The following is a 27,559-nucleotide window of genomic DNA, read 5'->3' as shown; positions in this document are numbered from 1 at the left end:
GAATAAGCTTCATTTCTATGAAGTCATACACCCTGTGCTTTCCTTTGCATTCATTGGTTTTTCAAATACAGAAGGAATGCTAAGTATGTGATCTGTTAAAGAATTATAAGAAATCAGTGGCAAATGTAATGATCACTAATGCAAGGCTGGCATAAAGATATTTCCAAAGGATAAGCAACACACCATGCTAGTAGTTGATGCTCCATTTTAGAAGCAAAGCTAAGTAAAAGTAAAATATGAAACAACTGCTGATTACAATGACAAATTCTACTTACTGATTTTTTCATATAGAATAGAAACACTCATTCATGAAAGATTATAAAAATGCACCAGGTATAACAATTTATAAAGTGGAACTAAGAAAAAAACCAGTAGCATCCTCAGTTCTTCATAGAGCTAAGAGCTCACTTTAAGTCTCTTATTCTTACAGATAGAAGAAACTCAGTCATATGGTGCTAGTCCTTCTGTACAAGTTACAATCCTGAAATCGAACCCAATATTTGCTTGAATTCAGATCAACAACATGTATAGTATAAGCAAGTCAGCTGGATGGGCAATCAGCACAATCAGAGAGAAATAAAAATCACTGGTGAAATGATAAGTTGGTACAACAATGATAGTGATGCTGCTGAGATTTTTTTTAGTTAACTCAATGAAAATCAAAAGAAGCAGGTGCCCCATCTCATTAATAACAATATCGATATATTGGGAGAGTACATATTTCTAAAGAATCGATATTTCAATAATCCTCTCATTGATACAAATAGTATTTTATTATAGATGATTGATGTGGACCCCACTATAACTTCGAAATTTCACAGAATATTATTATGCCATGAAATTCATGTGGAGAAAGCAATTGCTGTTATAAATCAAACAGACAACTCATACAGACAGGTCATATGGTAACAGGTTTTCCCTGGAATGTTATCCGTAAATCAAATTTATTCCATAAGTAACTTAAAGGTTAGTTATGATGAGAGGCATCTGATGGTCAAATCATCTCCAAATATCATTATGTTGTATTTAAAGATACTAATTTTCTTAGAATTTAGAAACACTTGTATTTATATTCAATTGAATAAAGATGAGCCCATGTGATTTTACTTACAAATGTTTTTCTTAAATTCAGAGAATTTTATCAATCAATATAAGATAAAACATAAAAGACATTTATTTCATTGGTAGACGAATAAAACTTCTACATAGAAGCACAAATTTTGAAAAATGTGGACAATGCTCCAAAATTAGAAAATAGATGTCCTAACAGTAAAAATAACTCAAAAAATTGTTTTCTACAGAAGAGATAAACATTCTATTGATTTCTATATTAATAATGTTACATATTTAAAGGCAATTGTGATGATTATGTTACACATTTATAACTAGCCCAAAAAGTGTTGCATTCCATTTAATTCTTGAAAACTCAACACTGTTTCCTTAAGTCACATACTCAGGGAAAAGGTTCAAATAATTAGAATACATGTGTTATATAAGTATATATATATACACACATACACATATTCTATACATGTGTATATAAGTATATATGTGTGTACATAAATAAGAAATAATCTAACTGTATATATATATACACACATATTTTGTATATATAAACACACACATACACATAATAGAAACAGTTTTAAATGATCATACTTCTTAAATGAAAAATAATGGAATTAAGTTTAACCTGATGTAATGATATTCCATCAAAGTGTTTGACATAAGGCAATAAATACAATAAATTAAATATGAATCATAAAATTCTATAATTAATATTGAAAAAAATTCACTGACATCAAAAAAGCATGATACCAGAGCAAAAAGATTTTAAACTAACCGAAACACAGAAAATTAATTTTGTAAATATAAGGCAATAATTACAACCTGATGATATCAGCATCAGAACAACTCCTAATGTATAATTCCAAGAACTGATGTGTTCAGGAAAATAAGTGCCTGATACTCTCTTTGAAAAAAGGGCAGAAGTTCAGTATTAAAAACTATCATAATAAAACTGATGGCAAGATACATTGCTGAAGAAGTTTTCTGGCACATAAGAGATAAAGCAAATGTTATGCTGGATTATGAATGATGAAGTGGTATTTCAGAAAGTAATTTGATGCAGGAAAACAATCAATACTTTGAAGTCAAACTTGAATTGGCTAGCATATAACAGTAAAATTTGGACAAGACTCTTAACTTTTTTTTTTCAATCTTTGAAATTCTGCTTTTGGTACAATCACCAAGCTTTGCTAACTAAAGAAATGAAACCAGATAAAGTTCCTCAAGGTCACACAGCTACCAAGTTGTGTGGAAGAAATTAGGAGTCACATCATAATATTTTGTTAGAAAAATAAATTTCTTTTGAAGAGCCAGAACATATTAAGTGTGTTCTAATATTAAGTAAGAAGGAAAGAAGGAAGAAAGGAAGAAAGGAAGAAAGGAAGAAAGGAAGGAAGGAAGGCAGGCAGGCAGGCAGGCAGGCAGGCCGGCTGAAAGGGAGGGAGGGAGAGAGAGAGGGAAGGAGGGAAGAGAGTGGAGAGGAAGGATAGAGAGGCGAGCGGAAGTAATCCCTGGTGGTCCTCTCTATAGAAGGCAAAAATGGAAAAAAAAAAAACCCTGTAAATGATTTGGTCTACCGTGTGTGTGTTTATATATATGTATATATATATATATGTCTTTAGCCATATCAACATATAAATATGATTAAAAAAGACATCCCATTCACTAAACTGCCTACTTCTTCAATGAATATTCTGATACAATTTATTGAATTAGGCTACAGTTTTATCCATTTGAAAAGCAGCTTCACTGTTTACAATATGTCGGTTCATTTCCAACAATTAAATAGCTCTGCATACAGCCATAATGGACCAAAAGCAATCTGCATGTTTAAAGTTCACTAGCATCTGTAATGTTCATATTTCTGAAAGTAAACTATGATAGAATATAAATTATAACAGTGATAGTGCTTAAAATCACAGGCTTATAAAGTATTTGTGTCCTGAAAGGCAAGCAAGTAGTAATAAGATTGAAGTATCAATTTCTTATATTAGGAATATCCATAGACTTCATTTATGCATATGACTAACCGATTATACTGATTTTCTAGAACAGTGCTATAAAACAAAACAGAATAATCAAATTCTCTAAGTAGAGAGCAAGATACACTTATCCAAATTGCTGCCCATTTACTACACAGTAACTTTCAAACTGCCCTAACCAAAGTGATTGTCATAAGGAGCAGTGGATCATCGATGGTCAAGGAAGAAGAAAATTCATTTCACCGTTGCTGCTTTGCATAACATATAAAAAAGCTTATGAAATAAATTAAAGGGTGGGCACCCAACACAATGGCTGAGACAGCATATGGGACGCCCTCATCCCAATTCAGCATGCCTGATTTTTCTTGCAGTGACACAGCTAGCCCAGAAACTTGCTAGCATGCTCTCTGGGAGGCAGTGGAGATGTTCGAGTGTTCGATTCCCGCCACCCATGTATGAGAACAGGATTGATTTCTGGGCTCCTGGCTTCAGGCTAGCTATTGGTGGAATTTGGGAACCAGTACATGGAACATATGTCTATCTGTCTTTCAAAAATATATATATAAATACATATATTTTGAAAATATTTTTAGAAATAAAATAATATAGACACTGACTAGCAAATTTGCATCTGAGTTTCATCCAGCACATTTTTGGCTGGCAGAACTACGATGATATCAGTAACACATTTCATTTTCAGACAGTTCTGTAGCAAAGAACCCTCCTTGCAAACCCATCAACCTGTCACAGAAAAAGATAGTATGACACAACACTATCATCAACTTTTTTTAAAGGCTTATTTATTGTTTTTATTGAAAAGGTAGATTTTACAGAGAGAAGAAACAGACAGAAAGATCTCCTAACTGCTATTTCACTTCCCAAGTAACTGCAATGGCCAGAGCTGAACTGATTCGAAGCCACAGGGGTGCAGGGTACCAAGACTTTGGACCATCCTCTGCTGTTTTCCCAGGTCATAAACAAAGAGCTGGAAGGGAGATGGAGCAGCCAGGACACCAACCAGTCCCCACATGGGATCCTGGCACATGCAAGGCAAGGACTTTAACCATTAGGCTACAGCGTCAGGCCCGCTATCATCAACTTTCAGACTTATTCTGAATCTTAAGATTAAATACCACATTGTTTCCAAATCTATATTATCTAGATTGCTCTTTTTCTTCTTCTTCTTTTTTTTTTTTTTTTTTTTTTTTTAATTTAAAGGTCTTGGTGTGGTGGCTCGGTGGCTAAATCCTCACCTTGCAAGCACTGAGATATTTTATGGACCCATTTTGTGTCCCATCTGCTCCACTTCCCATCAAACTTTCCACTTTCGGCTTGGGGAATTGGGACCCTGAACCCACACACGCAAAACTCAAAAGAAGCTCCTGGCCATTGGCTTCAGATCCGCTCAACTCCAGGCATTACAACCATTTGGGGAGTGAACCAAAGGATGAAAGATCATTTTCTCTGCCTTTCCTTTTCTCCATAAATCTGATCTGCCTTTGCAATAAATAATTAAACAAAATCTAAAGATTACTTGAAATTTGAGGAGAAATTTTCCCTCAGCTGGTTTATGCCTTAAAGGCCTCAGTGTCTATAGCTGGTCTAGCCCAAAGACAGGTGTATAGAACTCCAAAGAGGCCTTCCACATAGGTGACAGTGGCACAAGGGCATGGGCCATCTTCTATTGCTTTCCTACGCATATATGCAAAGTGCTGAATTGGAAGTGGAACAGCCAGGACTCAAACTAGCTTCCATAGGGGAGCATGGTGTGGCATGTGCAAGTTTAATCCAATTTACCACCTTTCTAGTTTCTCAGCTGTTTGTAGCAATGCTCACCACTGCATCATGACCAACTTCTTGTGCCATGACTGAACATAATATTTTAGATGTCATCGGAAGTGTTACGTAAAACAGTACTTCGGTTTCCCTTTTACTCAAACTCCTGTCCATTTAAAACAATGACTTCCAAAGTTCTTCTACAGTGTTCAGATGATGCCAATGAAATCTCCACATGTGCTTCACACAAAATGGAGTAAAGTTAGGTATTACATCTATTCTTGAATAGGTCAATTTTTTTTTAGGGCACAAAATGAAATATTTTACCAAATCCACGATCTTTCTGTGTTTAGTGTCTAGAAATGTTGTTCCTTCCAACCCCCTCAAGTAGCAACTCTGTTACTTCAGGAAGGAGAGATTTAAGTAGTGAAATTTATACTTAAAAATATAGAGAGAACAAAAAGTTCCAATATTTGTATGGCTGTAGCCCTCTTAAAGTGCATTGTTAAGGCAGAAGTTCGAGTTCTGAAGTTAGCTTCCAAAAGGAAAGCTATCAATATGAGGGTCAAAAAGCGTGATGTTGTTTTGCATATCATTTGCTCTACAACACTGCTTCTTAAAAAAAAATTATTGAAAAGGCAGATTTACAGAAAGATATTCCATCTGCTGCTTCACTCCCCACATGGCAACAATGGCCACACTTTTAAGAGTAAGTATTTTATATGTAGACAAGTTGGATGTTTTCCCTTAATAAACAATATTTAGATTCATAGTTTTGCATTTCTCTAGGTTAGGAAAAGAACCTAGGTTCTTTCTGTAGCACCTCATACTGATCAATAAATTACAATGAGTAAAAGCAGACAACTTGTGATATGTGGTGAAGCAAAAACTAGAACACTACTGATCTAATAAATAGATAATATGGCGAGTTCTAGCCAATCTACATAACAACCACTCTCAAAATTAAAAACTGACTCAAGGGCCTGGTGCAGTGGTTCTATGGATAATCTTCCCCTCATCAGAGCCAGAATCCCTGATGGGCACCAGTTTGTGTCCTGGCTGCTTCACTTCCCATCCAGCTTCCTACTTATGGCCTAGGAAAAGAGTATAGAATGACCCAAAACCTTAGGTCCCTGCATCCATGTTGGAGACCCAGAAGAAGCACCTGGCTTCAGATCAGTGCAGCTCTGGCTGTTATAGTCGCCTGGGAAGCAAAACAGCAGACAGAAAATATTTCTTCCTGTCTTTCCTACACTCTATAAATCTGCCTTTCCAAAGAAAATAAGTCTTTTTAAAAACACTGATTCAAAAGTATAAATTCCTATTCTCACTGTAAATAAACTTCTCATCAAAGGAGACATCATCTTACTAAAGAGGAAGCACATAATATCTTGCAATTAGCCAATTAAGGACATTAGCAACTTCATTACTACAAATCTACTGAGAGAGAAGTATAAGCAAATTATAATTCTTAATACAGTTCAATGTAGGCATAAGAGATTACAGAACACAGTAGAACTTGGAAAAGCGAAATAAATTAGGGAAGAAAGGACAGTAATTTTCTTCTAAATTAAGTAGATGAGAGGCCTGTCCAGAGTCTAGTAATATGTGGTTATTCAATTAAATCTAAAAATAACAGATCTTTGCTCTAAGAGCTCAGCAAATAAAAAAAGATTCCATGATTTTCTGTGCTAGTAAGGGACTCATGGTATATTGTGATTGGACAGTAGGGCACTAACACGATGTGTACTATGTGTAACGTAAATAAATGTATCAGTTGGGTAGTTCTTTATACCCAAACTCATATTTACATTCAGTTAAATTAAAATCTATATTTTCTTTAAACATATACAAAACTAGTTCTATATCCAGGTATTATAAGAAGAGTTCTAATTATGAAAGATTATTAGGATATCAGAACTATAGTGATATTTATGCATGTTCATATATCAACATGCAGCAACAGCAAAGACTAATATGTTCTCAATTTGAACTACCTCTATAAATGTTGCTCCTCTAGAACATTAATCTAGGGCTGCCAATTTCATATGTTAGGGCCATCGTAACCTTTACACAAATAACCAATGTCCTCCATGTACATGTTATACTATACATTATGTGTGTAATAGACTCTAGACAGACTCCAAATATTTAATCTAGGACCTATCTGTTTCTCCAGGATTTTGGAAGCCGCATTAGCACAATGTTTTGAGTTTGTAACTGTCAAGCATAATAACTCCATAAGAAATCCTCTACTACATATTTGTTTTAAATATCTGCTCTGTTCAAGGCAATATAAAATGCACTGCGATACTCTAGTGAACAAAATGAGCTGAAATCCCCAGAGGTTATGCTCATGTGCCTGTTCCCCACTCCACACCCTGCCTCCCACAAAACCTTGCAAAGTGACTTGCTACATGTGCTAGGTTGGCAACTGCCCTCAGGGTCATGCCTGTGTCCTACCTTGGGAAACCTGCGAATGTTCTTTTGTACTGAGAAAATTTCTTGAGATGTGGTTATGTTAAAGATCTCAAGATGAGGAGATTATCCTGTATTAGTCAACCTGTCCTAAATAGAATCAGCACTGCTCTCACAAGCAGAGGCAAAGAGTATGTGGAGACAGATACACACACATACACACTACAGACAGACAGACGACAGAGAGAGAAGATTATTACAAAGACAATGCAGTAAGGAGACCATGAGCCAGGAGATGGAAGCGACCAAAATGTCAAAGAAACAAGGGATGGATCGTTAAGTCTTCAAAGGGTTGTGACCATGCTAACACCAAGATTTCAGCCCCATGAGGCTCTCTTGGACTTTTGCCCTCTACAACTATGAGAATAAATGTGTTGTGTTTTGTAACTAAGTTCAAGGTATACAGTTTGTATTAACAATCCCAGAAAGCTGGCAGAGTGTTCAACACAGGTCTCAGGACTGCGTAAAACTGAATCAAGTGTAGTGCTCAGGTTGATTATCTCAAATTATGTACTTTGTTCATCAAAAAATAAAAAATGACAAGTCATGTAGTAAATAGTTACAAATCACTTGAATTGCTCTCGATGTATTTGGTGATCAAACTTAATGAATATTCTCTTTATATAAAAGTGTGACAACACACACAGACTTTATAGTGCTACTATAAAAATTTTAAACAATATTATATTTGCTCTTTAAGTAAAGGGCTTCAGGAGAACGTTGTATTTATTAGTGAGAACAGTTTATTTGGGACTGTTTTATTTTTGCATTTTTTAGTTACCTTTACTTGAGAGTCTCCCTATGCAACACAATATACTCATTAGGATTAATTTCTCAGTTTATCAAGGACAGTTCTACAATGAATGTTTTTTTTCTATGAAGCTGAAACCTTTAACATATTTAAAACGAGAAATGCTGATATTACCAGAGAGCTGATTTTGATGTTATTACTGGTTACTCAGATTTCGAAGGAAAAATCAAGAATATATGAGAATAACTTCTCATTATGTATTATATGAAAACATTTTTTCTTTAAGATAAGAATATAAAAATGGAATTTTCTCTGGATTAATATTATCCTAGCCCAGGATTTTTTCAATACCACATATTTCCACCATGTGTGATCATGCCTTTTAAGCAGAGTATGTGTATATATGTGTAAGTATACATGTATATGTGGACTTTTGTTTTCTTTACTCTGAATCATATCACAAGGTGACAGTGAGAGTAAAATTATTCCCAGGAAGCAAAAATATAAATCATTGGTTCATTTGAATTAAGTAAATTTGAATAAAAAGCATAAAATTTTTTCTTTTAAAGTTATATGTAAAATTTTGAAGCTCAATGAGTTACTTCTTATTGTTGACATGAACATTATGTTTCACAAAGTTTGTATTTTTACCTAAAGCCAAAAATACTATCCAAGTTATACTCCTGACACAAAGAGAAGTATTTTTAAATGCCTAAATAGCCCTTTGATTGTAAAATAGACATGGTTCTATAAAAAGTGCAAATGTTATTGGCACTCCGTGGCTAGGGTAAATGTCTTCCAAACTTTATCAGCAAAAATGATTTATGACAAGTGCTCTGTCAAAATAAATGTAGTGACCACTGCAGGAGGTACTGCTTATGGGACTCCACAAAGAGCCTTCTTGCTTTCATTAACTCCACCTCCTGGTTGCTATGGTACCCAGTGACAACCATAACTTTTGGAAATTATCACCATCTGCCCACACCCCCTTCTAGGATTACATAAAAGCCCACTCAAGCAATAAAAATAACAAATACTCCATAAGCAACCTATATGGCTTCTCATTACAGATATATAAATACATAATATAAGGATTAGGAAGAAACACTGTTTTAAAAAACAAAAATAAATTGGAGAACTGTTAGGAATAAATCAATGGATTGTTATGATGTTTGTTAAAATTCATCCCGCCAGCCCCTACCCCCTTCCAGGGCAAGATGAGGCTACTTTGCAGATAAATTTGCAATTTTTTTATCCTTCACAAATGTTACTACTTTGAAATACAAAAGTATAGATCAACATTCACAGGTAGGCAACAATTCAAATTCCAGATAGAATCTCAGATCTGGTCTCATTTGCCTACGTTCTTTCTTGTTCCATTTTGAGGTTTATATTGATGCCTGTGTTTTGCAAGTTTTAGAAACATAAACTAGAAGTTTCTTCAAGAGTCCATGACTTCTTGTTTTAAAAACGTGAAAATTCAAACTGAGATGTTAAAAATAAAGTAGAAATCAGTTTGTTCTATGACGATAATATAGATGTAAAATTTTATCATTAACTTTTTTAATACCAACTTTACTTATTCTATGTCAGGAAGAATGACAGTTGGCTCTTCTAGGAAAGTTGCAGATAGAAATAAACACAGTCCTAGGATATCAAATGTCTACATACTCAAACTGAGTTGCGTAGTCACAATTCACTGCTTGCTTCCTAGGGAATACACTTAACATGCTTTGAGAATGATAGCATGTTATTAATATCATTAGATTGTTAGGTAATTTTTAAATAAATAATTTATGGGCTCCCCCAATATTTGCAGACATTATTCTATATCCCCTAATATTTGAACTTGCCCATCTAGAACAAACCCATGTAATAAAATTGTATTGAATATATTAAAGTAACACCATTCATGTGGAATTGTCAAACTGCTGACATGCTCAAACCTTTGGATCAATGTCTAAGAGTTGAATGTAAATAAAATAGACAGCAGTGAGCGCATTCGAAGCTATGTGCCAGGTTCCATTCCATTCCTTTTTCTAATCATGCCTACTTTACTAAGGAGCCTCCATGTCCTCATTCTTCTCTAGAAAACTGAAAGATCTTTTTTAAAAAAATAGAAACCTTAGCAAGCTTAAAAACTCCTGGTTTCTGTGTTCACAGCACATTACCAAAAACAATGGTAAATGGACAGCTGTACAATAACAGCAACACTTAAGATAATCCTTCTTTAAAAGTACATAACCGGGCCCGGCGCGGTGGCGCAAGTGGTTAAGGTCCTCGCCTTGCACGCCCGGGATCCCATATGGGCGCCGGTTCTAATCCCGGCAGCCCCACTTCCCTTCCAGCTCCCTGCCTGTGGCCTGGGAAAGCAGTCGAGGACAGCCCAAAGCTTTGGGACCCTGCACCCACGTGGGAGACCCGGAAGAGGCTCCTGGCTTTGGATCGGCATAGTATCGGCCCGTTGCGCTCACTTGGGGAGTGAATCATCGGACGGAAGATCTTCCTCTCTGTCTCTCCTCTCTGTATATCCGCCTTTCCAATGAAAAAATAATAAAAAATAAATCTTTCAAAAAAAAAAAATAAAAAAAATAAAAGTACATAACCACAATAACGATTCAAGTTAAAAATGTATATTTCTTCAGTGTCAATGTTCACCTACTCAGGATATATGTAATCTGTTACGAGGTAATTCAAAAATAACAGGAGCATTACAGTTTCTCCTTTGTTTGTTTGTTTATGAACTTTCTTAGTTTAAAATTCAACTTGGCTCAAAGTTATTTGATGGTGTTGATCAAGGGAGGTGTAGCTATAGCTAAATTGTGACACATCATCTTATTTCCCCATTTTTGAAGTTACAAAGTATGCATTATCTTTAAAAGATTAAACGTTGGCAAACAATTTGGTCATGTGTGTTTCAATAGGGACACAATCTAGAACAGAGTTTTCACTGCAGATAACTGATTATGCAAGACTTGAGAGTCAACACAGGCTTGTCAAACATGGGAGTAATGATACTGTTAAATGGTTACTTCGAAAAATATATAATTTAGTTCATTGAAAAGGTAATTATGAAAAATGTGAGGTTCTTCCTCTCTTACACTGAATGTTTTGACTCTTAGGCACATCTAAGCATAAGCATTTCCTATTTAGTAAATAATATTTTCAAATCTCAAAATTGGAAATTTTGCTATTTAGTTAAATTTAAGTGATACGAGTTGAACAATTTTAAATGAAGTATTTAAAATTAGAATGTCAGGGAGTAAGAATGTTACTTAAAAAATCCAACTAACCTAATCAAAGGAAATGATTTAAAAACCCTTAAAATTGAATAATCTTTCAGTTATTGATTTATTTTTGTATTTCTCAAATTTTCATGTATAAAATTAACATAAACAATAAGAGTCCGTGGTAATTTCAAGTAGTTGCTATTAAGAACATTGGAAGTTTTGCTGAAGTATTAGATATCTAATATGAATAAATAGCTTCACAACTCACCTAATATTTGGTAAATTTTCACAGAAGTAAATAAGGCTAGTCAGGCATTGACTTCAATGAATTTGCACCCAAATAAGCTATATGAAATCAAATTATTCACAGCTATATTAGAGCAAAGATTAAGATAAATGAGACAAAGCAAACAGAAAACACAAACAAGAGATTTCAGAACACACAAAAAAAATATTCTTCTCATCTTGCCAGGTTAATTCTTCTTGTTCTATTAGATGACATTTATATGAACTCTATGAGAGCAAGAATTGACACAAAGGTTTAATATGTTAGACAATAATATCAACATTGCTTTAATTTGTTCAAAATTTGACTCACTTCCTGTTAGCACTGAAGGTAAGTAAACACATGTATTAAAAAAATATGAGAATCCATGAACGTATCCATGCACTACCAATAAACTGAGTTATTTTTGCTGCTGCACATCGTGAAAGTTGCCTGCACTATGGAGCTTGAGAGGTCAAGGGTATCTTTTTGCTTAGATATTTTCAAAATTCTAGGACTAAACACTTTCAAATGTTCCTACAGAACTGTACAAGTTTGACAAAAAGTTGAAGGCATTTCTCTTTGACTCACTATCGCCTTCTATTTTGACAGGTGTCTGTTTCTGAGTTCTTAGAGAAACAAGAGTAAGTTTGAATCCAGAGAACCTGGTGTGAGTGATGACCACTGAGACCTGCAGGTGACCGACCTTAAGAAAGAAAGACTGTCTCTGAGTTTCCATTCCTCAACAAGCATATCGGAATAATAACTTAAGACTTTTGACATTTGTGGGAGTACTAATTAAAATAACACCTAGCACTTCATTAAATTAAGCTTATTTCATATTGTTTTGAATTATAAAATGATGTTAATTGTAATTGTGAAACAAACTGTCATTGTTTAATATTATCATAGTGTACACAAAATTTAATTGGTGCATATACATATCAGTGTCACAATAGGCTTATATAAAAAATAAGACATTCGCTGGTTGTTAATAATTTGGCATGAATAAGTAGCATTTTTACCTGTTGGTGGTATTATTCCGGGAGACATGAGGCCCGGGACAGAGTGTGGCATGATGTGCGAGTTCTCTGGGGAGGTGACACTTTGAGTCCTCTTAGGGGGCCTTCCAGGTCGAGAACTGAAACAAACAAAAATTTTTACAATTAAGCTGTTGTCTTACACATCATTTCAAAGTTGTTTCAAGTGGTAACATGGACTGTAAATAAATTTGTTTCAAGGACGGTTGCTTTTGCAGTTAGATGTAATAGACTTCCATCACTAATTAGATTACATGCTGAATTCATTTTCCTCATTGAAGATCAGCCACTCCTGATGCATAATTCATAGCCTGCACCTCGTTACCTGCTTCTTCATATTAATATCTATACACAGTTTGAATTGCCTCGTTTGCATATGCTAAAGTTCTGCATGCAGCCTTCAGCACGAAAATTATGCACTAACTTGTAATAATTATTACAGTCAGCCTGCTATTGATTTATGAGACTTTTAAAAACCAAATATGTGTAGTACTTGTAATGAATGATATTTTAAGGTTCTTCAGGAAATTAAAAGGCAATGGCTGCCTAAGGAAATGTTCTGCTTGTTTGATTTAATACTACAGTTAGCTGGGAGGTGGAATGAAAGAGTGATTCAGACCTATGGCACATTTTTGCGATGATATGTTTTATTACTCCGCACTGCTAGCCTGATATCTAGATGATAAATGACAATACATATCTAAGATGTGAAAAGGTCTTGCAATTTCTTTATTTTTTTCATTTAAAAGATAACTTATTGTTTAACCCTTATTCTATTTAAGTGAGCAATCCAGTTGCCTTATTTTTAATATGTGAAAATAAATTGGAAAAATTGGGACTGTCTGTAGAAACTGCATAACTGCCAGTATAGCATCTTATATCTTCCTTTCAGATAAATAGACTTAGTATGTGTGTTTTAGCAGTACCTGTTCTTTACATGCTCATTGCAAGAAAGTAATATTTTAAATTATAAAAGCAGAAAAGGAAATGGAAACAAATATCCACCATGCTAGTATGAATACTTCATCAAGAGTTTAAAGGGCCAATTTTTGAAACATATATCTTTAGCAATGATTCTCCCACTGTTTACCTCTGCATTGAGAATAAGCTTTTATGCAATGCTCGCCCATCATTTATCTGGCCAGCATGTGCCTAAAAAAGATTACAACTGTTAGATGTTAGATATGCCTTCCATAAGTAGGCATTTTTATGTTGCCACAGCCTAGATTCCTTCCCTTATCAGAATATTCACAGATCCAATATCTTTTTATTTTGGTTAAGTAATATAGGTAGGTACTAACCAAATAATTACGAATTACCTACTGTTTTCAAAGCAGTGCACTATGAAGGCCAATTTGGAGGAATTGGTTCTTAGTCTTCAGGAGCTTATACCTTGCCAAACGGAAAAGTATGATGCATAAATAACTCTGAAACAAACTGCAATGTGCTATAACTCAGAAGAAACTTGCAATTTAAATATTAATTGTAATTTAGGTGGGAATACTTCCATGGTCCAGAGAGAAAGATGGTAGTGGATGCACTAGAAGAGAATATTGAAGGAATAGACACAAACCAAAAAAGAACTGACCAAAAAACCCCACTCCATTGAGAATATGAGAAAGAACTTAAAGTGTCAAAATATTGGGCTGTATAGGATTATTCAACTCAAACATATGAGACAGGAAGAGGAGCAGAGAACAAGATTGCTGGACTTACTGTCTGGGGCCTGATCCAGAAAGCATTATAGGAAGACCCAGGAACTGATGTTTGCCCATTTTATGAACCAGAAGAGATACTCCCCTGCTCCCTGTGTTTAAATATCTCTCTATCAACTTCTTACTCTCCATAATTGCTCTTCTTCTGCAGTTAGGTTGTTTGACTTGGATTAATCATCAGCTATCTGATACTCTCCAGTTTCCCTGAGTAAGAGCTTCCATTGTCATCACTTAGATGCTAAAGACTAAAGGCTAAACATACATCTGCAGTCCAGATCTTTCTCCTGGGATTCAGACAGATTAACGCCTAGCTACCGGACATCTCTGCTGGGATACTCTCTAGTAATCTCAGACTCAGCTTGTCCAAATCTGAACTCAGCATCTGCCCCATTAAAGCCTATTTCTCTTTTGCTGGCTCAACAAAGTAGCAACTAGTGGACTATGCTAAAAAGCCTCAACTGGTTTACTTCTAAACGTCTGTGAAGGCTGGGACTGGCCCTAGCTAAGGCCAGGCAGGAGCTGGAACTCAATCAGGGCCCAGTTGTGTTTTTTCTTTCTTTTGAACACTCGATTATCACCCCTATAAAGATATCTAACCTATATCCTCTACTAAGTCCTCATTCCCTCTGCTCAGGCCAGTCTCTTCATTTCTTATTTGATCTATTGTTTCAGCCCTCCAAACTCTTTCAAGATCTGTCTCTATCTTCCCTTACCTCCCAGACAACTAGAGTCCAGAGAAATTTCTCTGAAACACAAAATTGACCATGTTTTCCATTATGATTAAACTTATAAGGAGCAGGAGGCATGAGGCACACTAGTGACACTTGAGGACATCTGCGTCTCACAGTGGAGCATCTGCGTTTGACTAGCTCTGCTTCCAAAGCAGCTGCTAGTCAATGTATACCCTGGAAGGCAGCAGATAATTAGTGAGGTAAGTTGGCCCCTGTGATTCATGTACCAAATCCTGACCTGACACATGTAGCAAAGCCTGGACCAGCCCCAACCTTCAAAGACATTAAGGAAATAAACCAGCAGATAGCAGCGGGGGTCTCTCTCTCTCTCATAAGTCAATTAAACTAATAATGAATAATTTTGTTAAACAGAGCAATGTTCCCTTATTGGATTCACACTCCTTGACATGGGCCTTGGTACTATGGTACTTTTGGTACTTGGTACTTTTATCAACGAAACTATTTTCTAACAACAACCCATGCTCTTCTCTACTTTTACTAATCTTCCTTCTTAGTCTCTAGCCATTATTCTTAATGTAATTACAATCGATAGCCAATGGTGAACAACTATATTACAACCCTTTTTGCACTGATTACAGTAACTTTTTCACTCCCAAGATTGCATCGAAGAAAATGCATAAAATATGCCTCCGTATCCCAAAGCACTTCGTCATCTCCTAGTTACCTTTTGTTTTCACTAGATTTTAACACTTTTTGTGAAGTTATTTTCTCCAAATTCCTCAAGTACCCTATTTTTTCAACTCCAACAGTCCAAACACTTTCAGAAAATGAAAATAATGCCCACAAAAAAGTTTGAAATGCTGAATCTGAACATTAATCCAAATATGCCTCTCAAAATCAGAGAAACAGAAAAGAGATTTAAGATCACCAAGAAGATGGTATGGAGAGAGAGTGGAAAAGGAAGATGAAGGTAAAAATGTCTAGTTCTTATGCCTTTAACTTTTGCTTGTAAAGAAAATAAAAACCAGTTAGGAGTTCTTTATTATTCAGGCCACAGGAGTTGTCCTCACAGCTTTCACTGGAAGCAGAAGCCAAGCAACTACATAAGAACACTTTCATTCACGCTGTGATTAGAATAGACCCAGTGGGCTCTTTCCACCACAGCTATCCTCAGCCCAATCTATCACATTGCTTCAAACTCCACCAATAGAGATTTGTTGCTTTTAGTCTTAAAGCTTTAAGCTTCCTTAGAACCTTTCATTAAAATGCAAATACTCTTGGTGGTGGTAACACCCTAAAGCCATCTACTAACACCCCACTGGGACTTACTTTACAATTAGGTGAGAGCTCTTACACCTAACAAGGGAGCTAAAAGAAAATATTTAGAAGAAAAAATCAGATCACTTAAATTTTGCACTAAGACCTACACTATAGGGAACCTCCTCTTGGAGTCATTCACAACTTCTTAGCCAAAGGGAAGTTGTAATTAACAACACTCTCTTGTAGCCCTTCATGAACTACTGCAATGTCCTATAGTTGAAATATATATGTTTGTTTAATCTGGATCCTTAACTTCTAGAAGCTTTCAAGGAAAGATAACTGAATTGTAGAAGTCTTAAATTTCATTCAAAAATGTTTTAGAGAACTTCCAAGAGAACATACGCAGTGCTGTGACACAGACTGTAAGACCTGAATAGATCTGGTTGTAATATTGTCTCTATCAATTTGTCAGAATGTGTGGCCTTAAGCAAATTCCCTAGCTTTACTGGGCATCTGATTAAAACATGAATTTTTCCAGAATGATTTTCTGTAACTTGACTATTCTGCTCTGAAGGCCTCTTCCCAGACAGATCACCTGGTAGTGTCTTTTACCTGTGGCTTACAACAATAAGTCAACCTCAGGAGAATTTCTGTCTCCCTCAACTATTAAAATTCTGACATATTCTTCATAGTGCAAATTCAATTAAACCACGACAATGATAGACATAAAATAATAAGAAGTACATTAGAAATGTTACAAGGAAAATATTGTGCAGATTTTTCGCTCCCCAACTTTCTTCAAGTCACCATCTTCTTCTAAACACTTAAGTAGGTTTAGAGAAATTTTGTTCAATTCTCTCCCTGAGAGTTGAGGCAAAGAGATATCAGAGACTACAAATTAAAGAATATGAAAATAATCACCCAGCAGAAACTTTGGGTCCAAATCCTAACTGACTGGAGAAAGGAAAGAAGGGTTGCACTCACCCATGCATTGTTAATGTATGCAAGAGAAAAGAGCTACTATAGCAAAGTAATAGACCAGACATTAGGTTAGCAAGACATAGAGAGACCTTCTTTTAAGCAGGAAGATAAAATGAAATACCCTGTGGGGTAACACTGCAGAGGAGAAAACGTGGCAATAAAAGAACATAGAGATCAGCTGTTAGACACAAACGAGCATTTAAGAGTGAAAGCAGTTGGTATCGTGAATCTACAATATACTTGCCTTCTCCAACCTACTCAATCCCATGAGAGCTCCCAGTCTGTGTTACGTATAGCATATTGCATGAATTTGTCCTAGTAAGCTAGATAGATATGTGAGGACTTAATAAATATCTCACACATCTCACATATCATTACATATATATATATTTCTTACTGAATGGATCATGAAGAATGATGTTTCCAAGTTTATGATAAATGGGGAAATGTTTTTTTGTAAGTAACATAAAAAGGTTACTTAAATCCCTTGCATCATGACTTTCCATCAAGTCATGTAGGACTAAAGGAAAGTCCTGTTAATTACAACTTATCCTTGGCCAAGAAAGTACAGATGTATCATTGTACAAGGATAGAGAATAATCAAATAAAGCAAGCCATAAATATATATTTTAAAAAACACTGAAGGGAAACATAAAAATATTTAAGTAGATATTTTTGGATGGGTTATTACATAATTTTTTTGATAACTCATGGTTTTAGGTTGCCTTTTATAAGTACATGAACAAGTTCTCAACAGTATCTTAAAATGCCTATTACAAAAGATTAATAATGGACTTCAAAATCATTTGCACTAAAATAGTTTATATTTTAACTAAACTTTCCAAATATTTTTGAAGCACATAGACTTAATGTTTGAAATACATTAAAAAAAAAACTTTTTAGTCATCTTTTCCAGATAATTTATTATGAGCAACTCACGATCCTGATTAAACTTTCTTAGTGCTTGGGTTACCACTACCTACATCAGGAACCACATGTAATTTGCCCTCTGACTCTTTCTCTTTCCCTTCCATTTCTGTTCTAAAATATATGCTGAAAAGCAGATTATTCTATGTAGAAATAGTACCTTTACAAAAATTATAAAAGTGAGTCTACGAACATAAAAACAGCAAATAATCATGCACGCCTTCCATAATAAACCTCAAGTCGTAGATCCACCCATTTTGTAAAGGATTTACTAAGATTAATGTATGTATAATTATATTTCACCAGAATAACTGCTGATTCATAAGCCTCAATTTAGAAATAAATATGTCCCCTCCTTACATGCTGTTACGTTATTGATCATCTTTTTCTCCAGTTTTCTGAAAGGCTGTGATTAATCCAAATAATTCAAAAGCTCTTTAATGGCTTGGACGGCTGTGACTGACCGTCATTCTGTGTTGCAGACCATCTTTAATTTGGTTCCAAAATGCATCCACTGCTCCCACCTCAGGATACTACCCATCTGTTCTCTGTGGGATAGGCCATTTCCAATCCTCTTTCTCAATGTTTTTATTCTGTTTTGAAGTCTTAAATAATAAAATCATTGCAGTTACATTATATTGTCTAACTGTCAGGGACTAGGTTAAGTAACCTAATTGTTTTAATTCTCATAATAAAATCTTGAGATAGGTAACATCAAGCTTATTTACTAGCGGGAATACGGAGCCACTGGGAAGTGAACTCACCCAGTCTCCCACAGATAAAACATGGTGGAGGTAGGCTATGAACCAAGGCAGTGGGACTCCAGAGATGAAGCACCATGCAATGACACCACGGGAGCATATCTGCTTATTGATTAAAATGAACATGTCGATGTGCCTTTCCCTATAGTATCTGTTGAAAACAGTAATAAGATACAGTCCCAGATATCCTTTCAAGGAAGATAGAAAGATATATAGAGAATCACAACAAAGGATTTTAAAAATTGTGTCATATAATCAACTAATATAGATGAAATCCGTCTTTAGTAGCCAATCAATTTCCTTTGTAACAGTTTACTGTTACAAGGCTTTGTACACATAACAGGAAGATATGTTTATTAGCCAACAGACTTTTAAATCTTTATTACTTACATGAAAAATAGAGTGAGAGGGTAAAGACATACAACACAGTGACTGAATCATTCCAAAATGCCTATGATGACCAAAGCTGTGTCTGGGCCAGATCCAGAAGGAAACAAACCAACACAGGTCTCAAAAGCAGATGGGAATTCAATTACGCACACCTTCACTGCTACATCGTTAGGCCTAAATACATAAAGTTGGAACCAGGAGCAGGAGCCAGGAAATGAATACAGGTACCCAAAAAGTCTGTTCTCTCAATATTAATTATGGTTGCTATATTTTGATACACCAGAAGGAAATATTTTGTAGAAAGTATATTAAAGCCACACTAAGGAGGGGGGAATTGCATTAAGCATACATCAGCATATTACATACAACAGATTTAATAAATCAAATACGAACAATTTCTGGTAGAGTAACTAAGTCTACATACACACACATATGTGGTATGAACATCTTCACAGATCAATCACAAGACAAGAAATGATATTTCTGGTTGGATCTGTTGATCTTTAGGCTGTAAGTTCAAATATGCATAAAAAAAATTTGTAAAATCAGAACTTATAAAAATCTTGTCTCCAGCTTATGAATGCAGACTAAGGCGCTGACACAATTTACAATACACTTTTCCCTCTCTATTGTCAAGTTATTTGTATGCTACCTCTGGAGAAAATGCAAGTAACTAATTTGTTTGAGAAACTTGTTATATAAAATAGGTACAACTGCTATTCCCCTTCACTGTGTAACACATCAGGAGTTGTCAAAAAAAAAAGTGTTGAAACACAGTGATTCAAATACCAACCCAGGAACTCAGAGCTGTCCTGACAACTTTTTGAAATTCCCTGAGGATTCTAGGTGTACGAAGTAATGAAAACATGATATTAAGGCAGAGATAGGCTATTTCCAGCCTGCAAGGATTTAATAATTTGCTTAATACATTACCTGACACAGATGTTACATAAGCATCAACCACTGTTATCATATATTTACATTCAATGAACCCTATTTAATGCTTTATAAAAGTGTTTTCTTTAATGAATAGACACTTAATTCTAAGTTTATATATAAAAATTATGACATAAACTATCTGAAACACAGAGTTGCAGAAGACATTGGCAATACCTTTTCAAACTGGACTACACATTGTTTTATCTCCAGTTTTCTCCCCAGGAGACTGGGCAGAAATTGCTCTTTTTTTCTATTAATATTTCATTAGTATAAAAGGAATCAATTTTGTGTTCATCATTTATACAGTTTTAAAAGAAACTATCTTGAATACCCTGATAATTACAAGAATTCCAGTGTTTTTTTAAGATATTTATAACTCAACAGCAGTGTAAAATTTAAGAAGTATCACATTAATAGTGTTGTTTAAATTGACTAATACATACTATCTTCCATTTGGAGATGATGCATTTACATAAAGCAGCAATCTTTTAAACACCTTACATTAATGTAATGTTTGAAATCATCAACCAAAGTATTTCATTCACAAATATGCACATTATGAATTAGATTTAAAAATTTAATTCACACTCCCAAATGTAATGTGTATTTATAATCATATAATTTAATGTAGGTCTCTCAATCATCAAAAATAAACCCCATCCAGAATGAAGAACACAATTTGTTCTCATCTGTTCTCTCCTATCTATGCCTAATTATAAATTAAAGCCTTGAAATTAAGCTTTGTATAACATTGGAAAGCTGTATTGTTGAAAAACTTGGGGCAATCCATTTTAAAAAGTACATTAAATAATTTCATGTTTTAAAATTATATAAGATAAAGAAAAATTATCTCTAGGACAAGAAAAGTTGTTATCAACAGGATTTAAATGGCAATGCTGTTACTAAAAACTACTGATATAATTATATAAATATTAATTAGGAAACAATTTTGGTATGGAATAGGAAAAGTTATACATCAAATAGAGATGATTGCCAGATTTAACTTATGTAATACAAAATAAGCTAATATTCAGCAGAAATGAATATAAATTAGTAGAGAATAAAATTAACTTGATTAACCCACATACTAAAAATTTACCACATCATTAATAATTAAGGAATTAAAAATTGGAGCAAGCACTGCAGGTTAAGCTACTGTTTGGTATTCTTGCATCTCAAATAAGACTGCCAAGCTGAGTTCCAGATACTGTGCTTCTCATCCCGTTTTAGACTAACGCACATGAGAATTTAGCAGATAATGATATACATACTTGGGTTTTGTGCCCAATATGGGAGATCAAGATGGGCTCCAACACTCTAAGTTTGGCCCAGCCTGCACTAGTATGGATGTCTGGGGAGTGAGCCAAACCTTGGCTCTCTCTGTCTCCTCACTGTGTCTTTTGAATAGAAACAATAAGAAGAGTTACTAAATCAGCTTAAAGGCAAAATATCTGCTGTTGTTAGTGCCAAATCTGAAATAGATTTATTCTACCCTGGTTGAAAAGTACACACACGCAGTTGATACATGGTATCAATGATTTTTCTAGTGAATATCCATTTGCATGCTATCTACATTTTATTCTTGATTAGCTTTCACAATACTTCTAAGGAGTTGGAAATGAACAAGTTTCTGTGTTTTGTTTTGGAAGTATACATATAAACAAACAGTTCATTATTAGAAATAGATGAACAAACAGTTCATTATTAGAAATAGATTCTAAACTGTCAGAATATTAGAAGTAAAACATCTAGATTCATTTCATTTGTAAATTGGGTATTTGTCTTCGCAAACGGAAAATTTTAGAGCAAGCTCAGCTTCCACATATCTAATAAATTAGATTGCCACAGGTAAAAAAAAAATATTTTTGTCACATAATAATATGTCAAAAAACTTAATTTAAAATGTTTTTAAAAACATGAACGGTAGACAGAAGAATTGTTCACTACATTAAAAAACTCTCTCACATTCACTTACATCCTGAAACAATCAGACAAGTTTTGAATTTAATTTAATTTTTTGGCTAGTATTTATTTTGATTTCTGAAGTCTTTTTATTTTTCCAAGCACAGAGCCTCTTTATTACTGGAAAATGCATTTTTTAAAATCTCCAGACCTCCTGGTCAGGATATCTTCCTGCAAGGACAGGGTCCTTTTAGAGGACCTGACGTTCAGTCTTTAACTGAGTTCACTGACAGGACTTAGGCAATCTAGAAAGGATGATCTCTTGTGATAGTTTATGAGCAAACTTTCCCAACACATAAACAGTCAACATGAAGAATATGAAAGCAGACAATTATTGAATATTGTTGTGGGTCCTATTTTCACTAAGACTGTAGGATTTCTCTCACAGCATTGATGCAAAGTTTCTCATAAGAATTGAGGAAATATTGCAGGGTATATCTTGAATTAATATAATTGTCACATTTAGAAGAATTCATACCCAAGGATGGATGAAATATCAAAATGTCAACTATCTCTTCCAACCAAATTTTATAGTCAGGTATATGTCATTTACATTAAAGTATAAATTAATTTTCCTCAGAAATGTCAATAGAAAGGTTCCTCTTATTTAGCTACACCTCTGAATTTATTTTACCTAAAACAATGGGTTACATTACCTTCACTTCAATTGTTATTTTCTGTTATATTCTAGTCTTGGTTTGCTTATTTTCTAGAGTTCTAGTTTCTGTGCAAAGCACCCCAAACACACACATGTTGGAGTTGGCAAATTGAATGAGGACAGGATAAAAGAATATGCAAAGAAATAATTGACTTCATAATAAACCACTTCTAGAGGAGAAGCATACTTAGAGGAAAGGAAACTTAATACAGGTGTTTGATCAGGACAAACCATGGAATAGCTCAGTTCACTCTAATACCCAAACTAGTTTCTGTGCACAGAGTTCTTGGTTAAACACAGGCTGCAATGTTAGATTATCGCATATATAATCATTAAATCGACCTATCGATGCAATTGTTTTCCAAGAAGTCATTATTTTATTCACTGACAATATTACCACCCTTAATTCTATTACAAAATATTTTCTATTTGATGACACTATTTCCAGATACATGAGTAAACATCACTTAACTAGTAAGGGTGAATCCAGAAAAAAACAGAGCAAATAAAAAAGAAAACGAACAAGCATACTAGTGGATGGCAGATACAAATGAAGTATTCAAGGCAATAACTTGGGTTTGACAACGAAATTTAGGATGCACACTAGAATTATGGAGCAGAAGTAACATAAAGATGGGGGGGTCATGCAGAGGGGGACAGAAAATCCTATTACATAAAAATATATGTGCATATTCACACACACGCTCACACATTCTCTGTTATGTTCACTATTACACACACACACACACACACACACACACACACACACACACACACAAATATATGCCATGGGTAAATGCCATTTTCTACAATTCCCTTTCCGCTTTTCTTCCTTTTCCTTTTTACCAAAAGAATGTTGTTTAACACATGCATCATAAATAAAGTTTCTCATGTTTTTATTTTACCATATGCCACCATCTTTTAAAACTCAAGCAAGACAGGATAGACACTGTGGTGCCATGGGTTAAGTGGCCACCTGGGCTGTCAGCACCCACATTGCAATGCTGACTGGAAATCAGATTTTGCTGTTAGGACCCTGGGAGGCAGTGAATGATGGGACAAGCACTTGGGCCTTGGCTAGCTACATGCAAACTCGGAGGGAGTTCCAGGCTCCTGACTTCACCATAGCTAAGCGCTGCTGTTGAAGACATCTGAGGAAATGAACTAATGAATATAAGCTGTCTCTCTCGTATTCTCTCAAGTAGATGGAAATAAACTAAAAACTATTTATAAGATATCAAGCGAGAAAATTACCAAAAAAACCCCACATGGATGCTAAATAAAGTAAGACATACTCAGACTCCTTCAAAACATGTAAAGCAAGTTCTTAATTCTTAAAGATTCTAAACTGTACATGATTTTCATATTGATTTCACCTTTCTGGTAGTAAATTAAAATGAAAAACTATATTTAAACCTATTTTCTTATGAATTGATACTTAAAAGTTTGTTACCATTGTTTTATTCTCTTGATTACTTTAAAGCACTAACAAATAGAAAATAAAGTATTTCTAGGCTTACATAAACATCTACCATCAGTAAGTTTAGTCAGTAAATCTTTAAAAAAAATTTGCATCCTATTTCAATATGGCCGTCCTATAAAGCAATAAACATCTAAAAGCAATTAGTTAAAATTTATTTTTCCTTAACATTGAAGTAGAAAATATTGTCATTCAAAAGGTGCCACTAAACTTGCATAATGATAGAATTTATTGAGACAAGTAAAAAGTGGATATAAAAAAAGTGTTTGATGTGTATCCTACCATCTCTCCTGAAACACATGATAATAATTATCTTAGGAAAAATTGGTGCTGACAACAGCGTAAAGAATGCTGCCAAAGGGAGAGTTAATTATATTTTAACGGATTAAACATAAATTACTTCTTTTAAATTAGTGAATAGATTCCTTTTAAAGTCATTTAATTAGTTCACAAGAATTTTGCACAGGAAAAAAATTATTACATCATAACATTTCAAGAGGTTATGTGAATATTAAAAAGTCTAGCCGCACTTACTCATAAGCTAATCAGGAATATATATGCCTGGTTTTGTAGTCATCTGCTCAACAATCTATATTCTAAAAAATTGATCATCATCTCAACCTCGATTTTAAAATTGTAGTTGGCTATGTCATCACACCTAAAATGTCTCTTTTTCACAATTAATTTAATTTTCTTAATTGTATAATATATGCTATCTTATCAGTCAAAAAAACCCACATTTAATAAATTCATGGTGATGAATAAGTGCTATTCATTGTCCAAAATTAGTTGTTACCTTACTGCTTTGGCCATGTTTTCCCATAGTAATATGAAAAACAAAAATGGTCTTCACCATAAGTTGTTTTTCTTAATTCATCTCATCTTCTCCACAGCCTACCCATCCTCCAAAACATATGTGCAACTTGCAAAATTATGCCGCACTCCCCTCATCTACATCATAATTCTTTTATACTTTTCCTATTGAAATGTTTCTTCAAAAACCAAGTAGTCAAGTGACTGATCATAACCTTTTTATCGTAAATATCCTAACCCTCACCGATTTTCACATGAAAATTCGATTAGAATAGAGTATTTCCTAATATGAACTTAACAGATCTCACAACAGAATCCTGCCAAGTTTTTAAATGGCATATTTATACACATCTTTCTTGAGATTCTATAAAGTGTCAGAAAAAAAGCAGAAAAGAGTAAAAACCTTAGAGTACAATGTTATTAAGCTTTCATTAGTATAAGGGGTTAATATTGCCTGAGAACCTGTTGGATTTATATTTTACACTAATCCTGATTCATTTTAATAATAATCTCCCTAATGAAAACCACCCAAAAATAGCACATTTCCAAGTATTCAGATCGAAAATATTAAAAACAGTGGGATGTAACTTCCCAATTGTATCTTCTTAAATATCTGAAATTCAATAAAAAATACGTGATATGATGATTTGCAATCATCCGTCCTCTTTACATGCTGGCCTCAAAGAAAAATAAAACTGGTTTCTCCACAGATAAGAGTTGTACTGTTTCCTTTATGCCTTTGCCCCCTCAAAAATATTTCTTCAAAAATGCATTTGCCTACACTAATTTCCATCCACTTCACAATCTAAGTTTCTTGGGCACAGCATACATTTGTATTTGAAGTATTAACTAATGGTGAACATTAGAGTCCATTAATTTTCACATCACGGTCAACTCTATACTACATCTTCTAGAATTACTCTTCCAACTCATACTGAAACAGACTTCTCACATATTTATCATGAATCTGCCTCTATAATAAAGTATATTTTAAGCATTTAGAGCATTTTAAAGACCTTAAGATAAACCACGATGTTCATGTTAATATCACTTTCCCAAACCATTTGATAATAAGACCTTGAAAACACATGGTTTTAATGCTATTCTACCACCGTGGATATGTTTACATTTAATTCAGTACAATTTAATGAACTCTTCCTTTTGGGTATTAATTTACTGGATTAAAGGAATTCAAGGCCGGTTAAGAAGTGTTCTCTTCCATCACTATAACACACATAGGCTGACAAACATAAAATAAGCATTAATGGTAAGTGCTATACAGTGTAGTGTGGACATGATGCCATGGGGATAGTGCTGAGATAAATGTCCTGGGACATTCAACCTGTGCAGCCTCCCAAGACACAGCTGAATCCCCTAGTCTGAACGCAATGCTCTGCCGTCACAAACTTCCAACTCAAATCCTTACTATTGCAAAGGTTGATTTACAGACGGAAGATACAGAGAGAAAGATCTGTCAGCCTATTCACTCCCCAAATGGCTTCAATGGCTTCAGAGCCCATCCAAAGCCAGAAGCCAGGAGCTTCGTCTAAGTTTCCCATGTGCATGCAAGGTCCCAAGGCCTTGGACGATCTTCTACTGCTTTCCCAGGCCACAAGCAGGGAGATGGATGGGAAGAGGAACAACTGAGACAGGAAATGGTTCCCAAATCGGATCCTAGCACACAAGGTGAGGATTTAGTCAGTGGTGTGGGCCACCACACCAGTTCCCATTGCGTTCATTTCCACACTGACCTTGGTTGTGATGAAACGCGTCAGCTCAAGTCAGATGGTAGACACTAAGGTTACTGAGTAGTTATCAACTTCACAGAATTCCTGAGATGTGATTTCTATCATGAAAGTGAATCAGAAAATTTGACTAGCAGGAGGAAGATCGGGTGAGGAAAACATAACAAAGAAATGCAGTAAGATCTGCCTAGAATCTAGCCAAAGTGTTATTAGAAGGATCATCTAGGGAATGTAGATTCAGCCTAGCTAGAGTGTAAGATTTTATTATTGGAAAAGAGGTAACTTTAAGGAAAGAAATGAAATGAGATGCAAATTGACATTAATGCGGGATATAGAGAAAGATCATAAGCTGGAACCTTTGAATGTAAAGACAGAAAGTTCAACCAAAAGCTGATCACAAGCTATAGAAGAACAACGGGGAGGACGTGGATGAGCACACAGCATTTGATAAATCCCACAACTTGCCTTTGCTCTTGAAAGCAGTGCATTAAAAAGTTCTACAACGCCTGCCTAAACGAAAAAAAAAAAAAGCACCTCTTAAAGACTAGGAATCATACATAAATTTTAATCAAGCACGGAAGTGTTAAAAGTGCATTAGTGGGCCTGGCGCGATAGCACAGTCCTCACTTTGAATGCACTGGGACCC

General features: G+C 34.8%; 1 protein-coding gene across 4 annotated transcripts in view; it reads right to left on the bottom strand.

The window, feature by feature from the left end:
• DACH1 (dachshund family transcription factor 1) overlaps positions 1-27,559 on the bottom strand; it is a 367,142-nt gene that overhangs the window by 196,371 nt on the left and 143,212 nt on the right. For all 4 annotated transcript variants that reach the window (XM_040991306.1, XM_040991304.1, XM_040991307.1 and 1 more), the window contains exon 2: positions 12,576-12,691. In XM_040991306.1, the coding sequence (XP_040847240.1) occupies positions 12,576-12,691 (116 nt within the window). The remainder of the gene's footprint in view (positions 1-12,575; positions 12,692-27,559) is intronic.

Source organism: Ochotona curzoniae, unplaced genomic scaffold (assembly GCF_017591425.1).
Source record: "Ochotona curzoniae isolate NIBS_2020 unplaced genomic scaffold, NIBS_Ocur_1.0 contig_64, whole genome shotgun sequence".
NCBI lineage: Eukaryota > Metazoa > Chordata > Mammalia > Lagomorpha > Ochotonidae > Ochotona > Ochotona curzoniae.
Note: the sequence above shows the minus strand (reverse complement) of the source record. Positions and strands in the feature narration are given on the sequence as shown.